Source organism: Rousettus aegyptiacus, unplaced genomic scaffold, assembly GCF_014176215.1.
Source record: "Rousettus aegyptiacus isolate mRouAeg1 unplaced genomic scaffold, mRouAeg1.p scaffold_m13_p_15, whole genome shotgun sequence".
NCBI classification, from domain to species: domain Eukaryota; kingdom Metazoa; phylum Chordata; class Mammalia; order Chiroptera; family Pteropodidae; genus Rousettus; species Rousettus aegyptiacus.
The window spans coordinates 40,374,527-40,394,737 of record NW_023416290.1 but is presented as its reverse complement, the minus strand read 5'-3'; the positions used below and the strand labels follow the sequence as shown (position 1 = coordinate 40,394,737).

At 39.4% G+C, this 20,211-nt stretch overlaps 1 protein-coding gene across 1 annotated transcript in view; it reads right to left on the bottom strand.

Moving 5' to 3' along the window:
* Positions 1-19,669, bottom strand: part of TRHR (thyrotropin releasing hormone receptor) — a 37,211-nt gene extending 17,542 nt beyond the window's left edge. Inside the window, exons 1-2 of the mRNA XM_016158970.2 lie at positions 19,551-19,669; positions 18,135-19,008 (exon numbers count right to left, since the gene is read on the bottom strand). Coding sequence (XP_016014456.2) covers positions 18,135-18,923 — 789 coding nt within the window. The 5' untranslated portion in view covers positions 18,924-19,008; positions 19,551-19,669. The remainder of the gene's footprint in view (positions 1-18,134; positions 19,009-19,550) is intronic.
* Between the last annotated feature and the right edge of the window lie 542 nt (positions 19,670-20,211).

Sequence of the window (20,211 nt, the reverse complement as noted above, 5' to 3'; positions counted from 1 at the left end):
GTGGTATTGGCCCTCCCAGCCCAGAGCAGGGCAGGCTCTGGGGTTTCATAGGAGACTCTCCTAATCTGCCAGTATCAAAATTACACTTTGAAAGCGGTCACTCTGTGTCTGCTGGGATCCTGTCTCCACACTTACCAACTGTTAGACTCTGGGCCAGTTACTATCTCTGAGTCTCAGATTTCTCTTCAGTAAAAATGGTGAATGAAATCTCTCCTCTCTCCCAGGCTTGGTGTGGAGAAATGAGATGATATATAGCAAGTTCTTATCCTAGCACTTGGAATGTAGTAAATACTAGAAAAGCAAAAGCTTATTTTTGAAACCATTAATAGAAAGCATTCATTACTTACTGTGCATTAACCCCTGTTCTTTGTGCTTTATTTCCATATTAGTTCATTTAATCCCAACAGTGGCATCATGAGGAGGTGCTATCATCGCCTCCATTTTACAAATGAGGAAACATATCCCACTTACAGGTGGTAAACGTGAAATTCGATCCAGGCGGTTTGCCCCAATCTGTGCTTTAACCACTCTGCCTACCAGAGTGGTTATCTGTCCCTAAAAGGACAATAGTATTTTATTCTCCAAGTGAGAATGGATAGAGGTTGTTGTACTTTCTCTTATAAAAACACAGAGAGCTAACACCATATTTGGGTACAGAAACATTCTCCACCGACCTCTCTCAGCCTCTGACCTACCCAGAGTTCCCATTCTTGCCATTGGGAAATGTTTTTGTTTTAAATTAGAATGTAGAATGCATTTTCTTTTAGAATAAGTGTTACAAAAAGTTTATAAAATATAATTGAACAGTATCGCTAATGCTTCATGTACTTCCTGTGTGTAATAGCCAAATGACTTATGTAGGCCAGCTTGGTGTTCTAACATTTCATTAATGGGGAAAACTTTGTTGTTTTTGACATCGATTTATAAATGACATTTGGTAGAGCCTTGCATATAGAATCTAAATAGCACTGCACTCTGAAAATGGGCTCTTTATTTGGTATCTCTAACTACCCTGTTTAAAAATATACTTCTATTTCAGCATTTCATATCTTTTTTATCTGCTTAATTTTTCTACAAATCTGATATATCACAAAATCTGATATGTATTTGTTTACATATGATGTGTATTTATTTCCTGATCCCCCCCTCCCTTGAATATAAGCTTCACAGACAGGGATTTTTGTCTTATGTATTCATCACCTGCTCCCAGGGTCTAAAACAGCGCTCAGAACATGTAAGCAGGAGTCTAACACATTTTGGGGAATGAATGAATCCATTTAATTCTCACATATATAAGAAGATGTTCCCTTTTGGGGGGGGGCGGGCAGACATAGCCCATCTGTACCTCATCTCTGAGATACTATCGCCATGGCCGAATGTGTGAGGGAGGAGAGTGTAGCAGTGCTTTCAGAGGCACTGGATTAGATGCTGAGATTAGAGTCTCTGCTCTTCCATTTTTTGATTGGGTGACCTTGAGCTTAATGTGGCTAAATCTCAGATTCTTCACCTTTAAAATGGAGACAATGTGTTATGCCTATGTCATCAGTGCAGATGAGATGGTGTGTGAAAATCCCTGAACACCATGCTGGCACTTAACAAGAGCTCATAATTTTTACTTATCAGAAAGGTTACTAAACCACTGAGACCTGTGCAAGTGGGACAGACCGTTTTCCAGGTTACGTTGCTGAGAGGAAGGGTTAAAACATTGTCTAGTACATAATATTAACTGAAGGATCTAAGCTAGAATATTAAATGATGACTCTAGAAATGGGATGGGGACCCTTCGAGGAGGGTCATAAGAATCTTCTAGGAATTTTCAAAACTCTCCATGCTCCTGGAGGGACTATTCCCTCCCCTTTAGGATTTGTGTTGGGATGTGCCTCTGCTACCATGGGAAAAATGTGCTCCTGCTCTTCAGAGGGTTGGGAGTGAAATAAAAGTTGATAAACTTACAGTACATTACTAAGATGTAATATATTCAAACCTTTATGATGACGGTAAACACGGCATGTGTCTGAAATATCGGCTAGTCAGTGTACAAGGAAATTGCTGCTCATTACAGAGGGATCTGTGCTGAGCATTTCTGTAGCGCTGCTGGAATAGTTTACCAAGATGTTTTGCCTCCAAATGCAGACATTTCTATTTCTCTTTGGTGAAAAATGGCTTTGTGAATTTTATTCTTGCTAATCGTCACACTGCAAGTTGTCTTTATAAAAAATTATTGGTGTTTTTGAAAGACTACTTCATATTCTAAATAACTCAATTCTATTTTTAATATTGGGATCATATTGTGTCAGTTTAGTTGAAGCAGGAAAGTGAACTTACCAAAAAAACATAACTCTAATTTTGATAGCTTTACTTCATAACTCCTTTAAAAGATAACATCATTATCTGAAAGTGGGCTTACATTTAAGTATCAGCAAAATTAATGGACCTTCCTTCAATGCTACTAAGAGCCTCTTAATGACTATTAAAACTTATTTGAGAAGATGATTTATATATCTTGTCACAGCCCAGAAATTTCTGTCTTTTGACTAACTGCGCATAATAGGAACATGAGTTTTCTTTTGGTGCTGCAGTCTTCACGTTTTTAAAAAATTCAAGATTGCTTTTTCTGCTCGTGGTATATGTGTGGATAATTGTCTATTTTAAAATGTGTTTAGGTTGGAGACAATAAGCCTGATGTGATTGAATAACCTCTCTTGACTAATTATTCTGAAGAAATGGGAGGAGTTGGAGGGGAGCCAGCAATAGAAACTGTTATTCATTAGCTTAAAAGCTGTGGTCAATAACGGCAAGTTTCCACACATCCGAATTTTGGGTCTGCTTTGGATTTTGAGTAGCTGGCACAGACTCCTCGAGTTGGGAGAGCTCCCCCAAGGAATAAACAAACATCCTGCCTGATGCTGCATTGTGGAGAGGTGCACTGGTAGAGGAAGTGTTATTTTGTTGTTCTGTTGAGACTCTCTGGCTTTTACCTTTAGTGTCTCAGGGGTCTTGGTGAAGCACAAAAACTCAGCATGCCTGCTTACAATCGAGAAGAGGCCAGCACCCCTGATCATAAAGATCCTTGTTTATTGTTTGCACCTCACAATGCCTCCTTTCTTTGAGATAGTCAGTCACAAAGCAAAATCAAGAACTGTGTGCAAAATGGAGTGTGCTGCTTTCTTCACAAGGCTAATTGCTTTTGAGTGTGTTTCCAGAATCCTTTAAAGATAAACTGGAAAGAGCCAAGATGTTCGAGGGAAGGAAGAACAGACTGGACACCAGACACGTCAGTGGGAGGTGTTGATAGAGAAGATGCTGAGGACAGAGTTATTGCCCGTGAGCTGCTTCTGATTGCAATGTTTTTGAGAAAGAGATTTATGGAAGCACCTGGCTTCTGTCGACCTGGAGGCAGGGCTTCGGATGGAACTTTTTGGTAAATTTAGAAATCGCTGCCCTGTGGTAATGCATCAGCTGCAATCCAGTTTGGCCCTTATCATGAGATCCTTGCCTCGATAAAGGGGATTGAAATGCGAAACGTAAAAGTGTAGCGGTTGTGGATGTGCCACTTGCTGCGACAGGAAAGGAAACAATCTCGAGGACAATGAAATTGCTCATCTAAATAGGGCACCGTGTGTTAAGACCCTTGGGATCAGTGCCTGTGTCCAAACGGAGGGAGGCATTTTCTTAACATTCTTGAAATGTTTATTGGGAATGAATCCCAGAATAGGCCCATGGTGAAGTGTTTAGACGTCACTAAGAAATTCAGATAACCTGTCATTTACTACCGCACCAGTTCACTTTTCAGGAACTTAATCCTATTGTCATTCTACCCGTCATCTACCTCTCCCATTTCCCACCGCAAACTGCCACATTCCCTCCCTCCATCATTGCCTCTTCATTCTCAGTGGATGACTATTTCACTGAGAAGACAGAGACCCAGCTTATAAGAACTCATCACTTCCTGCCCCATAACCTAAAATTGATCTGATAATCATCCTTATCTCTTTTCCTTGTATCTTATTCATTTGTTCTTTAATTCACTCATTTGTCCATTTATTTATTTGGCATTTATTGGGTACTTTCAAGTTCCAGGCACCGTGCTAGGTGCTACAAACAAATCAGTTAGACGCAATCCCTGCTGACAGGAAGAGAAAACGGCTCCTTTTCCTCCCCAAGGTAAACACTTGACCTACACTCTTTATGGTGTTCTTCTGGTCTTATCACGAACCATGCTGTATCATACTCGAGTTGTGCTTCTGGATCTACAAATAAGTCCTCCCACTCTATTAGCTCTTTCCTATCAGGATTTAAACAAGCTCAAGCTTCTTCTGTCTTAAGGGGTAACACAAATAAAAAATAACTCTGCCTTTATTTCTCTTTGTCATTACCACCCCCTCCCAAATCAAGTTTGTTAAAACAGCTTTCTATTCTTACTCTCTTTCTGTCCCCTCCCCCATCAATTCATTCATCAATTCCATGAAATCTAATTTATTCCTCCCAACACTTTATGAAAACTGTACTCACAAGCATACCAGTTTCTGCTTGGGGTACTTTTCCAGTACTTTTCTTGACTTCTTTCAATTGATCACTATTGTAGGTCTCCTTTGTCTTTTGTGACTTTATTTTCTCCTGGTTTTCCCCCTCCCTCTCTGGCAGTTCCTTTTATTTATTCTGCAGGTCCATCCTATACCCACCCCCTTCTGCCAACCCCCCCCCCCGCCCCCAGAATTCTAGCTACTCCAGAGTTTCTTTTCTATTGCACAAATCCTCCAGCAATCAGATCTACTCCAGAGTCTTCAACCAACCACCTGCAAATCGGATTGCTCCCAAATCTATTTCATTTGAGCTCTAACTCTATATTTCTAACTATACTCTTATAGCCTGTAGACACTTCAAACGCAACTTGGCCGAAACTGACCATAACACTGTGTGCAGTACTTCACATGAATTTTTGCACTAACTTCTAATAATTTCCTTTAGAGATAGGTACTGTTATTAGCATCCTTTTTACAAATGTGCAAACTGAGTCAAAATTGCTGATCAGATTCCATAGGCCAAACCTGGCTCTGCCTCCAGGGCATGAGATTCTGGAATGCAGGTTCTCAAGCATCCTTCCACTTTCTCGGTGGCTCAAGTGAGTGAGCTTTGTCTCCTTTCTCTCTCCCATCCTACACATCTACTCACATCAAATCTATTGATTTTATTCCCAATCTGCCTGTTGCTTTCTATTCTTACTGCTATTTACTGTACCATATTAGGCCTTTGCAGAATCATTATCTTGCCCACATGTTTCCAGCACTCTCCTTATTAACGTCAGTGACTCTGGTCTAATCCTTGCCTACTGTCCTCAAGCATACATCTGATTATAGTATGCTGTGCCTTCTAATCTTCGAGTGACTTTTCATGGCTTTTAAAATATCATCCAAATCCTTCAAAATTTTATGTAAAAATAATATTTCCTGATCCTCGCTTGACTCATTAGTCCCATCTTTTGTTGACCAACCCTGATGAGCTACTTTAGTTCTCTGGACTGATCGTGTTCTTTCTGGACCCCTGGCTTTCACCTCTACAGTTCCCACTGCAGAACCACCTTCTTTTCGTTCTTCTAGGCCAGGTAACACTAATCTCTGCATTTTCCTGCAATAACACTAATTCCTGTATGGTTTTAATTGTCAGTTTATTGTGTTTTCTATTAGACTGTGGACTTTTTTTGAGCAGGTACTCTGTTTTGTTATTTTTACTTCCTGCCGCCTAGTACAATGCCTTGTATATTGTAGGTTTTCAATAACATCATAGATGAGAAGGTGCACATCTGTCTTTATTTCCTCTATGTTCCTATTCCATGTAATAATGCCCTGGGAGGAACTGTAATAATTGAACAAGGTCATTTTAAATTTTGAGATAGTAGTGCCACTGCACACAGCAGTTGGTTTATATAAAAGTCTTGACTTGATTGCTCTTAACATATTCCAAGAGGTGTCTAATTGATTCATAAAGAAATGCCTGGAAGTCCATCCCCGCACTTTATAATCTCTAGTAAGAGATTTCTCCTGTAAATTCACCCTAAATCTGAGCCTATTTCTATCTTTCGTAGTAGAGCAGAAAATATCCTAATGCTTACTTTTCACTCAAATTTTCTGTATGCACAATCTTTCAAACATTTGCCAAGTAGAATCAGTCACAAAGCTGAATTCCTGTCACAAGAAACATGGCAGGGTGTCAGTTTGCATATTGGTGGAGGCCCGAGTCACTTGACTCTACAGATGATCTTTAAAATTTCATGGGATGTTCCGCTCCTACCCTGCTTCTGTCCTCTCTAACTCTTACAATGGTGTTACATCTCTCTGAGTCACTTCCTTATTTTCTAAGCGAAGAGCTGCTGCCTGCAGAAAATATGCTGAGTTCTTCCACAGTCATAAATCCCCATAAACTCAACAAAGGCACAGAATGGAGAGGCATAGGATGCCTTACTTACTTGCAGCTACTATATAATTAAGCTCAAGCAATCTATCCAAAGGGTAGAGCCAAAAGTCACCACTCTTGTTTATAAAAGGTTGCAGAATTTTCTTTTCCAAAACGATGTTATCTATTTTTATTTCAACTAAATATGACCATCAGGTGTTTTACATTATTCATCCTATTTCATGAGCACATGTATTGAGAGCCCTGTTTAATTTTCTGACCTAATTTAATTCTTTGTTTATTCAACTTCTTTTCATGTGCCTTGCAAGCAGCTCTAAAGAGCAGCGTTTAACTCTAGTGACAAAGCCATGACTTCTCAATTTTATATAAATCCACTTCTTTTTTTTTTCCACTCTGAAAACAGATTTTAATGCCTGGTATGTAAACATTTTTACTATTTTTCCAGCTTTATATTTGTAGAGTAATTCACTCTTTAAAATTGAACACAAAGTATATTTGTTGAATGATGGATGAATGCATTCATCAAGGAATATATTCAATTCACTTAATTCTTTTATCTGCATCTTCTCTTTCTCCTTAGCTCCTTCTTCTTTCTTTACTTTTTCTCCTAGGTGTGAGCATCCAGTAAAACTCTTTGGCCCTTTGGCCATGTTCCAAGAGGGGAAAATAGGTCTTTTTATCTCTAACAAACACTCCAGTCCTTTCCTAGCCTTCTAAATGTAAAGATTCCCCCAGAACACAGTTTTTGTCATTTGTATTACTCTCTTTTAAAATTCAACCTGAGTCATGCTCCCCCCACCCCCCACCCCCATTATACTAATGATTCCCGAATCCACATATCTGACCTTGACCACTTGCTTACAATCTAAAATTTCCACAATGTCATCTTAAACTGAAAATTCTGACAGTGGTTTTAACATTTCTCCCTCAACATTTCCGTCAACGATGCCATTTTCAGGCCCAAGATAAAAGGTCCTTAGAGTCATATTTGATTTTTCCATCTTTCTTATCCTTTATATTCAGTCTTTACCAGTTTAGTCATTTATCAATATGTCCCTGGAACGATGACATCATGGACACGAAAACGAACGGAATGATGTTTCTGCCATTGTGGGGTGCACAATCTGGTGTGAGAGAGATTTGAACAAATTACTACAGCAACATGGTGTGCTGTATAGATACGGGAACAAAGTGCTACGAAGGGAAGGGAGAAACACCAGACTCTGCCAGTGGAGGCCAAGGAAGCCTGTTCTGTGGGGTGATCTATGAGAGGATAGATTAGAAGTAACAGGTCAAACGAGGGGCTGCCGAATCCTCGCACCTAAGGGAGTACGCACATTGGATTGGAGGCATCGTGGATTGTGCCAGTTTAGGAAACTGCTTGTCGAATGGTATGGTGGGGATAGGGATAGAATGAATTTGAGAAAGTAAGCAGAGAGCAGAACATAAATATCCCAGTGTGCCATGATAATGACTTTGGGTTTAAACCTATAAGAAATAGGGATATTAGAGAATTTCAGGCAGTATAGTGATGCTATCAAATTTGCAGTCAGTGATTCTAGCAGCACTCTGGGGGATGATTTGGAAGAGAGCAATTAGGAGGCAGGGAGATTGGTTAGGAAGCCTTTGCAATAGTTTGGCAAGGCAGAAAGACCAGACTCCTCATCCGCAGTGCAGAGAGGAAATGAGGAAGCCGAAATGGATGAAATAGCCGTGTGGAGGAGAGGTTGGTTGTAGGAGGGGCTTCAGAGGAAAAATGTTCCAAGTATAATGACTTGAGGAGAGCAGGACATTTTGAAATAGGCATTTAATGCATGAAAAGAGGGAACTGATTATGGTCTTGTCAATGAAGAGACAGAGGTCACTGAGGGTCCATTGGAATAGAAACTCCAAGGGTGAAGTAGAACATGATTATTCCTGACATTGCTCAGCAGCGTGATGAGGGACCAGAGACGGCAGGGCTGGTGGCGATCCTCTGCTTGGTTTTCTGGCCTTATTGATCCAGCTCCAGTCTGTATGTCCTCCAAATGTACTTCCCACATTTCCCTAAAATGAGATGTCTGGCTAATCTCGTCGCTGTTCATCAGGGAGAACACGCTTTTTAAAATTCTGGGATATTTTCTCCTGTCATATCCTTTGCCACTGCCTTCCTTATGTGGAATGGACTCTCTTCTCTCGTTCTCTTTAACTCTCCCTCTAAGCCGAAACCTCTAGACCCCTCTCATCCTACTGGCTCCAGGAAACTTATTTTAACCACCAGCAATCTCACTTTTATTTGATTTTCTTTTGCCATGTTATTGATATTATAGAAGCTCTGGAGTAGGAGTACTGGGTTAAAATCCTGGCTTTGCTATGATTAGCTCTACGGCCCAGAGCAGGTCACGTAGCATCCCTATGCCTCTAAATCCTCTTCTATAATTAGATCCTACTTCCCAGGAGTTTTGTGAGGATTTATGAAATTTATTCATGTAAAATACTTAAAACAGTACAGAATATATAATAAAAAGTCAATAATACCTAGCTTCTGTTATGTGTGTGATTTTGTATGGTACTTATATTTTTCTCTGGGCATATAGTAGAAGCTTGGGAAGTATTTACTAATTAGACTTTATAAATATGCTGTTAGATGAACCTGGAAGATCTACCTCTATTATAACTTCTAAAGTTTATCTTCTTCAGGAAAGAATAACTAGGCTATATTTTTGTTATTTCATGAATAAATATAACACATAATTTATAATATAACATAATTTAAATATAACACATAATTTAAATACAGTAAATAAAAAGTATTTAGGGCTTATTATATACCAGGCATTTACTTCCTTACAACAACCCTATGAAGTATCAAGAAGTAAAATAACTTATCTAAAGTTATAGATATAGGAAGTAGGAGAGCTGGAACTTGAATTTAGGTTTTTCCGACTGTAGAGTCCATGCTCACATGCCTTCCTGTGTGTTCGATATACGAGACCGCTTGATCTGACTGCAGGCTGAACAGGAATCTTAAGCTTGGCTCATAGATGCGGAAGTGCCAAGTGTGGAGAGGGCTTTACAAGTAGAAACAGTTACATGAGCAAGGTTACAAAGGGTAAATAAGCTTCGTATGTGTGAGAGAATCTGGTGTGACATGCGTGAATCTAAGGGGAAGGAATAAATATAGATAAGGCTTCTCTTCCTCTTGTCATCTGCGCCATGCTTAATAGCACCGTTGCCTGTCCAGTCACCCCAGCTAAGGATCTGGGACTCCCTTTGGGAACTTCTCTTATCTTCATTTGCCAAATTAATAGCAAATCACACTGATCTGACTCATATACATTCTTTCTAGCCTTCTCTGCCGTTACCTCTTAATTCAAGCCTTTGCTTCTTGCTTGAGTTGCAAAAGGCTTATTGCTATTTCTCTAGTTCTGTCTGTACTGGTTTTATTGTGCAATTTTATGACAAAAGTTTCCAAAAGTCAAATTTCATTTGCCACTGTCCTTATTAGAGGTTTTCAGTGGTTCCCCAGTGTCTTAGAATCAAGTTCAGATGCCTTCAGATGACACACGGGGCCTTCTTGATCTGGGCTCAGCTTGGTTACATAAATGACTAGTTCTGCTGGTTTTTCATTTTGTCCCGGTGAATGCCCACTCATTATACAAGAGAAGCGCCTCTAACTCTGCTCTCCAGCCTTAAGTGCAGTGTTCACCCCTTTCTCTATGCCTCTTCTGCATACAGTACAGCCTGAACTTGTATTTTCCAATTGATTTCGAATAGTGATTTTTCACATTTTACTAAAAGTTCCATAAGATAGTAGCTATCATTGGTTCTCCATAGCAAAGCCAGGCATTAAATGGGTGTTCAATAGCTGTTTATTGACTCAATGAAATAACTGATGAATAAAGCCAGAAAAAATGATGAAAAGTTCAGATTTTAGTGGGCTTTGAGAGTCAGCCAGAGGAGATTGGGGCTATTTCTTTTCAAAAGAATGTGATGTGTGCAAATTGTTTTATGAAAATTAGTCACATAGGAGCCCTCAGATAGATTTATTCTCATCTTCGTTCCTCCGCTCACATTGTTTTTCTTCCCTCAGTTGAAATCCCTTCGCGTCTTTGCTCATTCCGTCCAATGCAGCACCCTCATTGTGGAGAATATTTTAAAAGCTCATCAGAAAGCCAAATTGATTTTGTACAAAAAGTAAATTATTATTTGAGTCTGCCATATTTTTAAGTCAGCCTGTTCTGTGTGGAAGGGGGAAATCTCTCTAAAAAGTCTTATCTGCTAACAAACTCGCCAACATACTAGCTAGTTGCAACTCTGGCTATTTTGGAAGTCAAAAGGGATTTAATAAAAGGGAATTTTAATTAAAATTGCAGAAGGATATGGCATAAACAAACAATTTTTCAGGGAGCAAGATAGAGTGTTGAAATTGACTGAGTCCCAAAGTATACGTACATGTACTCTTTCACACTTTCATTTATCATATGTAAAATTGTATATGACATATGCAAACATACATAGAGGTGTACTGATAAATATTTAATAATCAGCTCTTCACAAAATACAGAGGGGCTCTGAGTTGTTGTATTTACTGACTTCTGCAGTGAATACTTCAACTATAACCAATTTTAAGCAACCAATATAATGTCACTGAACACAGAATTGGGAAGGTTAACAATCTGATCTTGCAAAGTCTGTGTTCTTTGGCTGTAACACACGGCTGTGTATATACAGTTTGAGGAATCTTCTATATGCCAAACTCAGTGCTGAGGGCACTAGGGATACAGGGCCCTAATCTTACGGATGTTGGTGGCAGTGGGAAGACTGACAAGCTAACAATAATGATATATAAGAATTACTAAACCAGAAGTATATGCAAAGTACTGTAAAAGCGTAGGTAGAGTGCCTAACATACATACTTATAGGTAGGCATTCAGGTATATAAATCTGCCTGAGAAGTTCAGGGAATGCTTGGTGGGGCGCATGAGGGCATCATTTGAACTGAGACTTGGAAGATAATTAGAAGTTTGCCGGATGAAGGGCATTCCAGGTGAGGGAACATAGCAAGTTCAGAGAACTACAAATAATTTGGTATCACTGGAGCATTAAGTGTAAGTTAGGAGAGCCACGAGAGATGAAGCTGAACACATAGGAAGGAGACAGGATCTTATTTGTTATGTTGAGGAGTTTAAACGCTTGGCCTTGGGAAGCTATAAAAATCATTTTGGTAATGTATCTCTGCGTTAGATTTCTCAGTGAGCAGTGTGCAGAATGATTGGGGGTGTAGAATGGGAGTCAGAAAGGCTGGTGAAGTGTGTATTGAACTAGAGCAGGTGTGAAATGGTGAATTCGGACAGACAGTGTGATAGAGTAGGTCGGATTTGAGAGTTATAAGCTAAAAGCATTAGGACTTAGCTATTGCTTGCATGTGCAGGTGGGTAGGACAGAAGGATGATGAGAGGGACTCTTAAGAGTTTTGGCTTCGGAACCAAAAATAATAAAGGAAGGAGGAAGTAGGGGGTTATGAGGAAAAATGATGGGTTTAGTTTTAGGCAATGAATTCGATATACTTACATGAGATCCAAAAAACATTTGAGTGTGGTCAGAGATGTCTGTGCTAGAGCCGTGTACTGGAGACCCAGAGGTGGCAATTGTGACAATGGGGCTGGGTGAAAGTAGACAGAATGACAAAGGCCAGAGCTGGGAAGAAGGCGCGGGTGTTAGATGCAGCGGGACTCCAGTCTGGTTGGGACTGCCCTCACTAGACAATTGCTCCCTTTGTGTTCAACTGTCTTTCTCCCTGTTCTCCTTGTCTCCTAATTGCTCTTTTGAGACATTCTGGACATCTTTACAGGCAGGCCCAGCTGAACGCTACGTACTCCATCAAGCCTTCCTTCACTTCCTCCCATTTTTCTTCTCCCTCGTCGATGCGCATCCTCTGTTACAGAACATAATGGTCCTCTCAGGATTATTTGTGCACATGGCCAACAGTGACCTGCTTGAAGAGGAAGTTTATCTTTACATATCCCTGTAGTTTCTACTCCTAGGCCAGTGCTGGGTGCCTTTTGGGCTGCGAGTGAATGTTTAAAGTGAGGATGACATTGAATATAACATGACCTACTGCAAAATTGTACTTAATGTTAACTTAGCTCTAGCTTTATACCTTTTGCCCTTCCCCAATTGATTAAAAAGAAAAGAAAAAAGAAAAAGAAGAGAGAAGAGACTGAGAACATAAGTATAGACCAATTTTCATCTGTTTGGAACTTGGGATACCTGTTTGCAGTTTGAAGAATTCACAAGATGTTAATAAAGAAATATAAAGTAGTTTGTCATTTTCAAGGTTAGCTGATTTTAAGGTGATTTTTTGGTGTGCGGCCAAATTGAGAATTCTGAAGGAGTGCAGGTTTTCCCTTTCTGTGGGCATTTAAGCAAATTAATTTTTCTCTGCTGGTGAAATGATGGCTTAAAGCTGCAAGTATGAAATTGGGAACAAACAATGTGTGTTCATCTACCCGTAGGACACAAAGCACATTACTGCGGGGGGGTTTCACTGAGTCAATTTATGGGATATGTACAATTTTTCCTTATGTGGCATGTTAATCAGAAAATGAAAGCTATTTTTAAATAATAAAACTAAGACATTTAGGTGTGCTAAGTGTCAAAAATCGCACGTATCTTTTTTTCCAACTTAGAGATCTTTATCCTTTTAAGGATACAGTTGAACCCAGATAAGTGGAATAAATAAAACAATTAGAAATGAAAGATGGGCCTGTGAAAAAACTGTGAAAACAGTCCCATTAAACTCAAGAAAGTTAATGCTGAAGAGTTTAGTATCATCAGTTTGCCCTATAAGGTTAATCATTGGTTAAGCTACCCATACGGCGTAAGGGACTTTATGCTCCCGAATATCAACCTTGCTGCTTGTCATTCCACCACTATGTCTCCTTTCCTTCGTGTTTCAAAGGTTTTTCCTTGTCCAAGATATCTTCTTGAAAAAGTAAATAGTATTGGAGGCAGGAGTTGGAGGGAGACAGGGGTAAAGGGAAGAGAAAAGACACATTTAAGCATTCTGTCTGAGTATCTTCATTTTCCATGAGCATGTCATAGTATAGGAAATTGCTTGAGAGAGAGACAGGAGGCCACCTAAGGGATGGAGATCACTGAGGACAGGAGTGATCACTGAGGGAAGGGTAGCTGGTGGGACAGGTAGGAGGAGAACAGAAATGAATTTCGTCTGATGTATCTCATTTAATTCCAACAACTCTGTGTAATTGTTATTCCTGTTTTATTGATGAGAGAACCAAAGCTAAGAGAAACAGACTCACAATCTTATCTGTTTTCTTTTACTCTGTGCTATTTTCCATGAGAATATATATTTCAATATTTAATGTAAGAGCAGGGTGTAAAATTATATATGTAGACTGTAATTATATAAAAAAGATCAAGTGAAAGCATAGCAAAAAGAATATAAGTAAATGCTAATAAATTGTGGTTTTAAGATGTAGGATAAAAGATGTTTTTTTTTCTTATTCTTAGTTTTCTATGTTTTTCATAATACACATGATTGCTTTTATATTATCATCAGTGGTGATAGCAACAACGAAAAGCATATATTGCTTTAAAAAGGAATATATTGCTTTAAAAAGGAAAGCTGCTTTTGTTTCTTGGGCTACCAACATTCTAGTAAGGTAGAAATTTATGGAAACAAACACGATCTGGTATTTTAAAGGTTTGTTTAGTCAAATATAATTCATAATGAAAAAATTCCCATAAACTCTTAGAGCTTCTGTTTGAACTATGTCACACAATTCCCCCACCAGCTAGACTTCAAGAAAAAAAAATCATTAGAGTGACTCAACTGAAAATAAATCTGGTAGCCTGATCTATAAAATGTTTTACATACCTGCTTCCTGTGGAAAACGAATATATGAATTGAATGTTTATACATACAATAATTCTTTACTAACATATTTTTATGCCTCCTAAATACCAAAAGATCCAATCAATTCTTTTGAAATATACAGTCAATAATAGAAATATTTTATATATACAATGCCGAACACCTAAATTGACTAAACTGAGAATATCTTTCGACGTTGTGCAGATACAGCTGAAATGTGACAAACTGATCATTTAAACCGTGTCTCCTCAAAATCAAAACAACCAATTGTAAAGCAAAAGATTTAGTCAATCAGAGAATTCTTTTGTCTACACAATCTCAGTATTTTAATTTAAGTAATTTACTTCATTGAATTTACCAAATATTTAGTTAGGGGATGTAAGTTAAAAACAAACAAGTAACTCACATTTGTCCCTTTTGAGGATTGCATATAAGTGTTCTTTCATTTCCTTTTTAAATGTAGTTCTTTTAGGCTGTGCACATTTAATAATTTGGTTAGAAATACCTGGCCCAGACAGAATATTTATTAAAATGCAAATTAAACTTGCCCGAAAGAAAAAAATATCAGAGAAAATATTAAAACAAAAGTCCTTGGGTTATAAGAGGTGAAGGTTTCAACCTTTCGAAGATTCAAGAAAAGAACTATATTAGAAGAGGAAGAATCCAGGTCCAGAGTAATTGATTTTGATGAAACCGATTCCACTTCATGGCTCCCTTCCCATTCATCATAGCATCCCGCATCCTGGACTCAGAACCCTGGTGCCACATGGGATTGTTCTCTCTGCATCCTCGCCTCTGATGTGTTTACATCTCACATGTTCTTTCTTTGAAACATCTCTCCAGTTCACATCTTACTTTCTGATAGAAAATCTCACAACTTCCATGCCTGGATCATTGTCGCCAACTTCCTAAGTGGTCTTTCTGTCACAAGTCTCTCACTCTCCAAATCTGCCTCATCCACAGTCCTCAGATTTGTCATCTCAGAACATCACTTTCCTCATCGCCACTTCCCACTCACCACTCACATTCTTTCTCGCTTCTGCATGAAGTTCAAACTCCTTTCTCTGCCTGATAGTGGGGGTCTTCCACAGTCTTCCCCTCTCCCTCCCCACTCCTCCTTTCTCTCTGCCTCTACCTCTGCCTCTGTCTCTTTCTCTCTATCTCTCTGTCTCTCTCTCACACACACGCTTCTATCAATCCAATCTTACTCCTTTGTTACTCCTTCAAATGCATCATTCGTCTTCATCGTCCAAGTCACACCATCCCATAAAAACCCCATAGTATATGCCCCTCCTCGCCCCTCTCCAAATCCATACCATTTTTATCCCAGGCACATCCTTTCTGTGTGGAGTACTGTCCCTCCTGACTTTTACTTTCCAAATTATCCCCTATTAGAAACTTCTTAAGGGCCACTTCTTCCGTGAAGTCTTCTCTGACCCCTCTATCCCCATAATTTCTTCTTTTCTCTAAACTCTCATCCTATCTATAATGAAGACTGAATTATATGACATAGTGCTTAAATGCACTTCTATTGATTTATGTGTCATCCCATGTTTCTCAATGAGGGTGTCCTCGGCCTTTGTAAGAGGGGACTTCATTGTGTAGGACTATCTTGCACGTTTCAGGAGATTTGGCATTCCTGGTTCCTGATGCTAACTCACAGTATTATTGTGACACATCAAATGCTTTGAATACATTTCCAATGCCCTCATTATTAAAAAGTTCCTTAGGAAAGTTCCTATGTCATATACACACCTGTTCAATAAATAGTCTTTGTTTAAATGGCAATGTATATATCTGTATTTCCCTCACAGTTGCCAACATATTAGGAAGGAGGCTAATCAACTCTCCATTTGATGTGTCTTTCATAAGCTAGGACCCTTACAACAATCCTGGATGTTGCTATTTATTCTCATAATTTAAGTGAGGAAACTGAGGCTCAGAGAGTTCTGCTTTCCCAAGATCATCCACATTGATTAGAACCCTGGCATTTAAGCTCAGGATTGTTTAGAGCCAGGGTTTTTTTTTCCCTTAGCTTTTTGGCTTTTTCTTCTACCACACAGCCTCTATAAAGGCAGCCTATCTGTAACAGCTTTGAAAGAAGAGTGTGAGCATGTAACATGATTAGCAATTTAAAGTACATTATTAATGCTGATAGGTACTAATGACTATAATTGAAAGGAAGAACATTAGACCAGATAAACAATATTTTAGAATTTACGATAAGAATATAAATTGGAGTCAAATGACTGAGTTTACTCACATTCTTTACTGCAAACATCAACCCAGGTTTGGTCTCTAATTGAGATGTACATATTCTTTACTCTCTTATTGTATTTGTTAATGTTTGTCTTGGCCGATAGTCAACAGTTCTCTCTAAATTTCCCTTAATCAAGTTTTGGGTAATAGATGGCCAAATATGCCTTGTATTAAGTAGCACTGTTAGACTCAAAGAAATAGAAATCTAAGAGCTGGCAATATTTGTTCAGTTCTTCTCTTTCTGTTATCTAGGTATCTTTTATAATAAATATTATATAAGCCAAGTATCACAATATCATGTAAAATGCAATAAATATTTCTTTTCAGTTACACTTCATTATTATTTCATGTATCTAAGACAATACATTTTTTAGTAGTTTATTTCTCTTGTGCCCAAATGTCCAATTATTTTTATATGTCAATTAATCTAGAGTTTAGGAAGCGATGGCATGAATGGTCCATATACATACTTTAAAAGGTATACTCTGCTTCCGTCTATGCATGCAGGAAGAATTGTATTCTCTACACACACAAACACACACACACACACACTCACACACACACACACACACATACATGCACAAAATCAACCCATATGAAAGAGCCAGTATTGCTGAATTCAAGTTTTCTTTTTCAGCTACGAAGATAAATGTTTACCATGTGTTTATTCTGTTTAGCAAAGAAAGACAAGGAACTGGAAGCTAAGCTCATAAGTAACTTAGAACAATTGCGTAAATGTAGATAAATGTATATAAGCTATAAAAGTATTTTATTTTTATACTGACTTATAAACCATATATCTACTATAACAAAGTTGCACTTCATTTACTAGTAAAACCACAATTCAATTGAAACCACATGGGCTTTCGGGTGATTTGAAAACACAAAAGGGTCTTTAGTTATACTTAGAAGGGAAAACAGACATTTAATAATTCAATCATTTTTTGTAACAAGTTGGGTTTCGTGTTAGCCTTTTTATTAGAACATTTCCTGAGCAAGGTGCATTTTCGGCTTCTGCATGCTGGGGAACTTTGTAGGGAGTTGGAGGAGAGGGTCATAATATCTTTCCCCGCTAAGACTAAGAATACAAGTCCAGGAACCCCTCTCAGTTATGTGCCTCAGTGGTGAGCAACTATAGAATGGTAAGGAAAGTTTCATTATTTCTTCGACTCATCTTTTCTCAAACTATCCTGTCAAACCTTTGTGGTGTAATAGAATCCTTAAAAATATCCAGCTGCTCCCAACAGAAACCAGAAATGGTCTAAATATTTTGATAGCATTTCCCAGAGACGCACAAACATTTTCAAGGTGGATTTCTAGAGTTTCTGTTTATATTTATTTATGTTTTAATAGGGCCTGAACTGGTACCCTGCTGATGTGTTTATCAACATCTCCCCATCTATTTTTAGATCTTCAGTTGCTTTAGAGATAGATTTAATATGTAAAGGAGAAGCTCACATTGTGATGTGTTTGCATGACTGTGTTTTGGTTTTGCCATCAGCTAAGTAGGGCAAAATTGGTCCCATCCCACAAGGAACTCTATCCCACAGCTCCTCCGTGGACCTGGATGTTCAGATCTGCTTACCTGCTTCCTTGAAGATACTGTGCTGTTGAAACATCTATTAGAGGCCTTTGAATTCAAATTCTTATTCTGATGAGTTGAGTCATTTTTCCACATCTTAGAGTTTTCTTTAGGATCTGAAGGGATGGGGTTTAGGAAGAGGATCCGAGCTATGAATCCATAGAGGACAGTGGCCAGGATCATCGGCACAACGTAAAAGACAGCAAAGTCCATTAGGTAAATAGGTGAGTAGTAATTTCTGGAGATTTTGTAGCCACAGGACACCACGATAGCATCTTTGTAGGTGCTAATATTGAGGTCCAGCAAGAAGAACCAGAGCATACAATAAATGGATGTGAAAGCCCAGACAAAGATGATGATTTTTTTAGCTCTGGAAAATGTGCAGAGAAACTGAGCTTTAATGGGGTGACAGATAGCAATGTACCTCTCAATGGTAAAGGCTGTGATCGAACAAGAGGATGCATTGATGCCCAAGTACTGCAGGTAAGTGATGCAGAGGCAGCCAGCATAGCCGTAGACCCAGGAACCGTAGATGCTGTCGGTTACGTTGGGCAGGCCCGCGGCCACCAGGACCGTGAGATCAGCAACCGCCAGACTCACCAGGTAGCAGTTCGTGGGGGTCCTCATATGCTTGGCTCTCATGACCACCAGGACCACCATGACGTTGCCCACGATGCCCAGACCACAAATAACGAGCACAAGGAAGATGGTGACCACTTGGTATTCCAGGGCCACCACTGCCCGTGGCTGAAGCTGCGTCTGGTTCAGTTCACTTACTGTCTCGTTTTCCATCTTTAGTGGCTGGAGGCTTCTCTGGAACACTTCTCAAAACATCTTCCTTCCAGCGCCCTGCCTTTACCACAGTGCTTCTCTCGCCCTGTGAAGAGTTAGAGTCCATATTCATTCACAGCGTCACCATTTCAGATCGAGTCACAGTTACTGCCAGGTAACTCTTACTTCCTCTCCTATGACCTCCCATTTTCCTGGAAGAAGAGGGCTCATGCAGGCTTCTGAAAACTCCCTCTTTTTCAACTCTAGTGTAGGATGGAGTAACTATTTTGACCAGCTTATAGTAAGAGGGACCAGTTTCCTCTTCATGGATAAAAATGCTTAAGAAACAAGGAAGAGAAAAAGCTCCCTGTTTTGAAAGAGTGCCCAATGGAAAAAACTAAACGATATCTGCTAACTAAAAATTAATACCAAAGAACCCTCTCAGGTGCTTGGGAAAAGTATAAATAAGGCAAAGGTACTGGGGATGGGAAAGCCAAGAGACTCCGCAATCAAGCAGGGTAGGATATCAGCACTTGCCTCCTTTGCTCTCAGAGGGTGAGATCCCTTTTCTACAAAATAGCAAGCCTTTGAGCTACATTCCGGGGGCCCTGCCCTACCTACCCAATAGAGAACAATCTCTTCTCTTACCTTTTCTTCTGTAGCACTCACAGCCTGCTTCTCTGAGTGGGTAAAGCAGTAATCTGTCCAAGTTTCCAATCCTGCAGAAAAGCTTGTCTACTTTGTTTGACAGGGAGACCACTTAGCAGTGCTCAGTCTTCAGAACTGCAGTTCCTCTAAACCCTCGCAGCCCTTTTTAACTGATGACAGACCATACAGCCGCCGCAGGAGCAGCAGCAGGAGCAGCAGCAGCGAGGCTGTCAAATCATAGATCGTCCGTTAATGAGAACACACGGTGTCTTGCTCTCTCTCTCTCTCTCTCTCTCTCTCTCTCTCTCTCTCTCTCACACACACACACACACACACACACACATATTCACATACACTCACACTCACAAATGCCAGTCAGTCCTCACTGATTCTTAATCTTCTCCCCTTGAAGGATTTACTTTTAAATGCAGAAATGTATAGTGTACCATCTGGAAAGCTGAAATCACAAGCATGAGTCCAGAAGCAGGTGGGCTTGATAGTTGCTTATGTCTTAAGTTCTATAGGAACTTCAGTACCTGAGCAGCCCTGAAATATGCTTGCACTCCTTGTTTGATAGAACTTTGGGAATAGCACATTCTTCTCAGTCCAGCCAAGCCCTTGAAACTTAAAATATCTGTCAGAGCCAAAATCAACTTCTTTC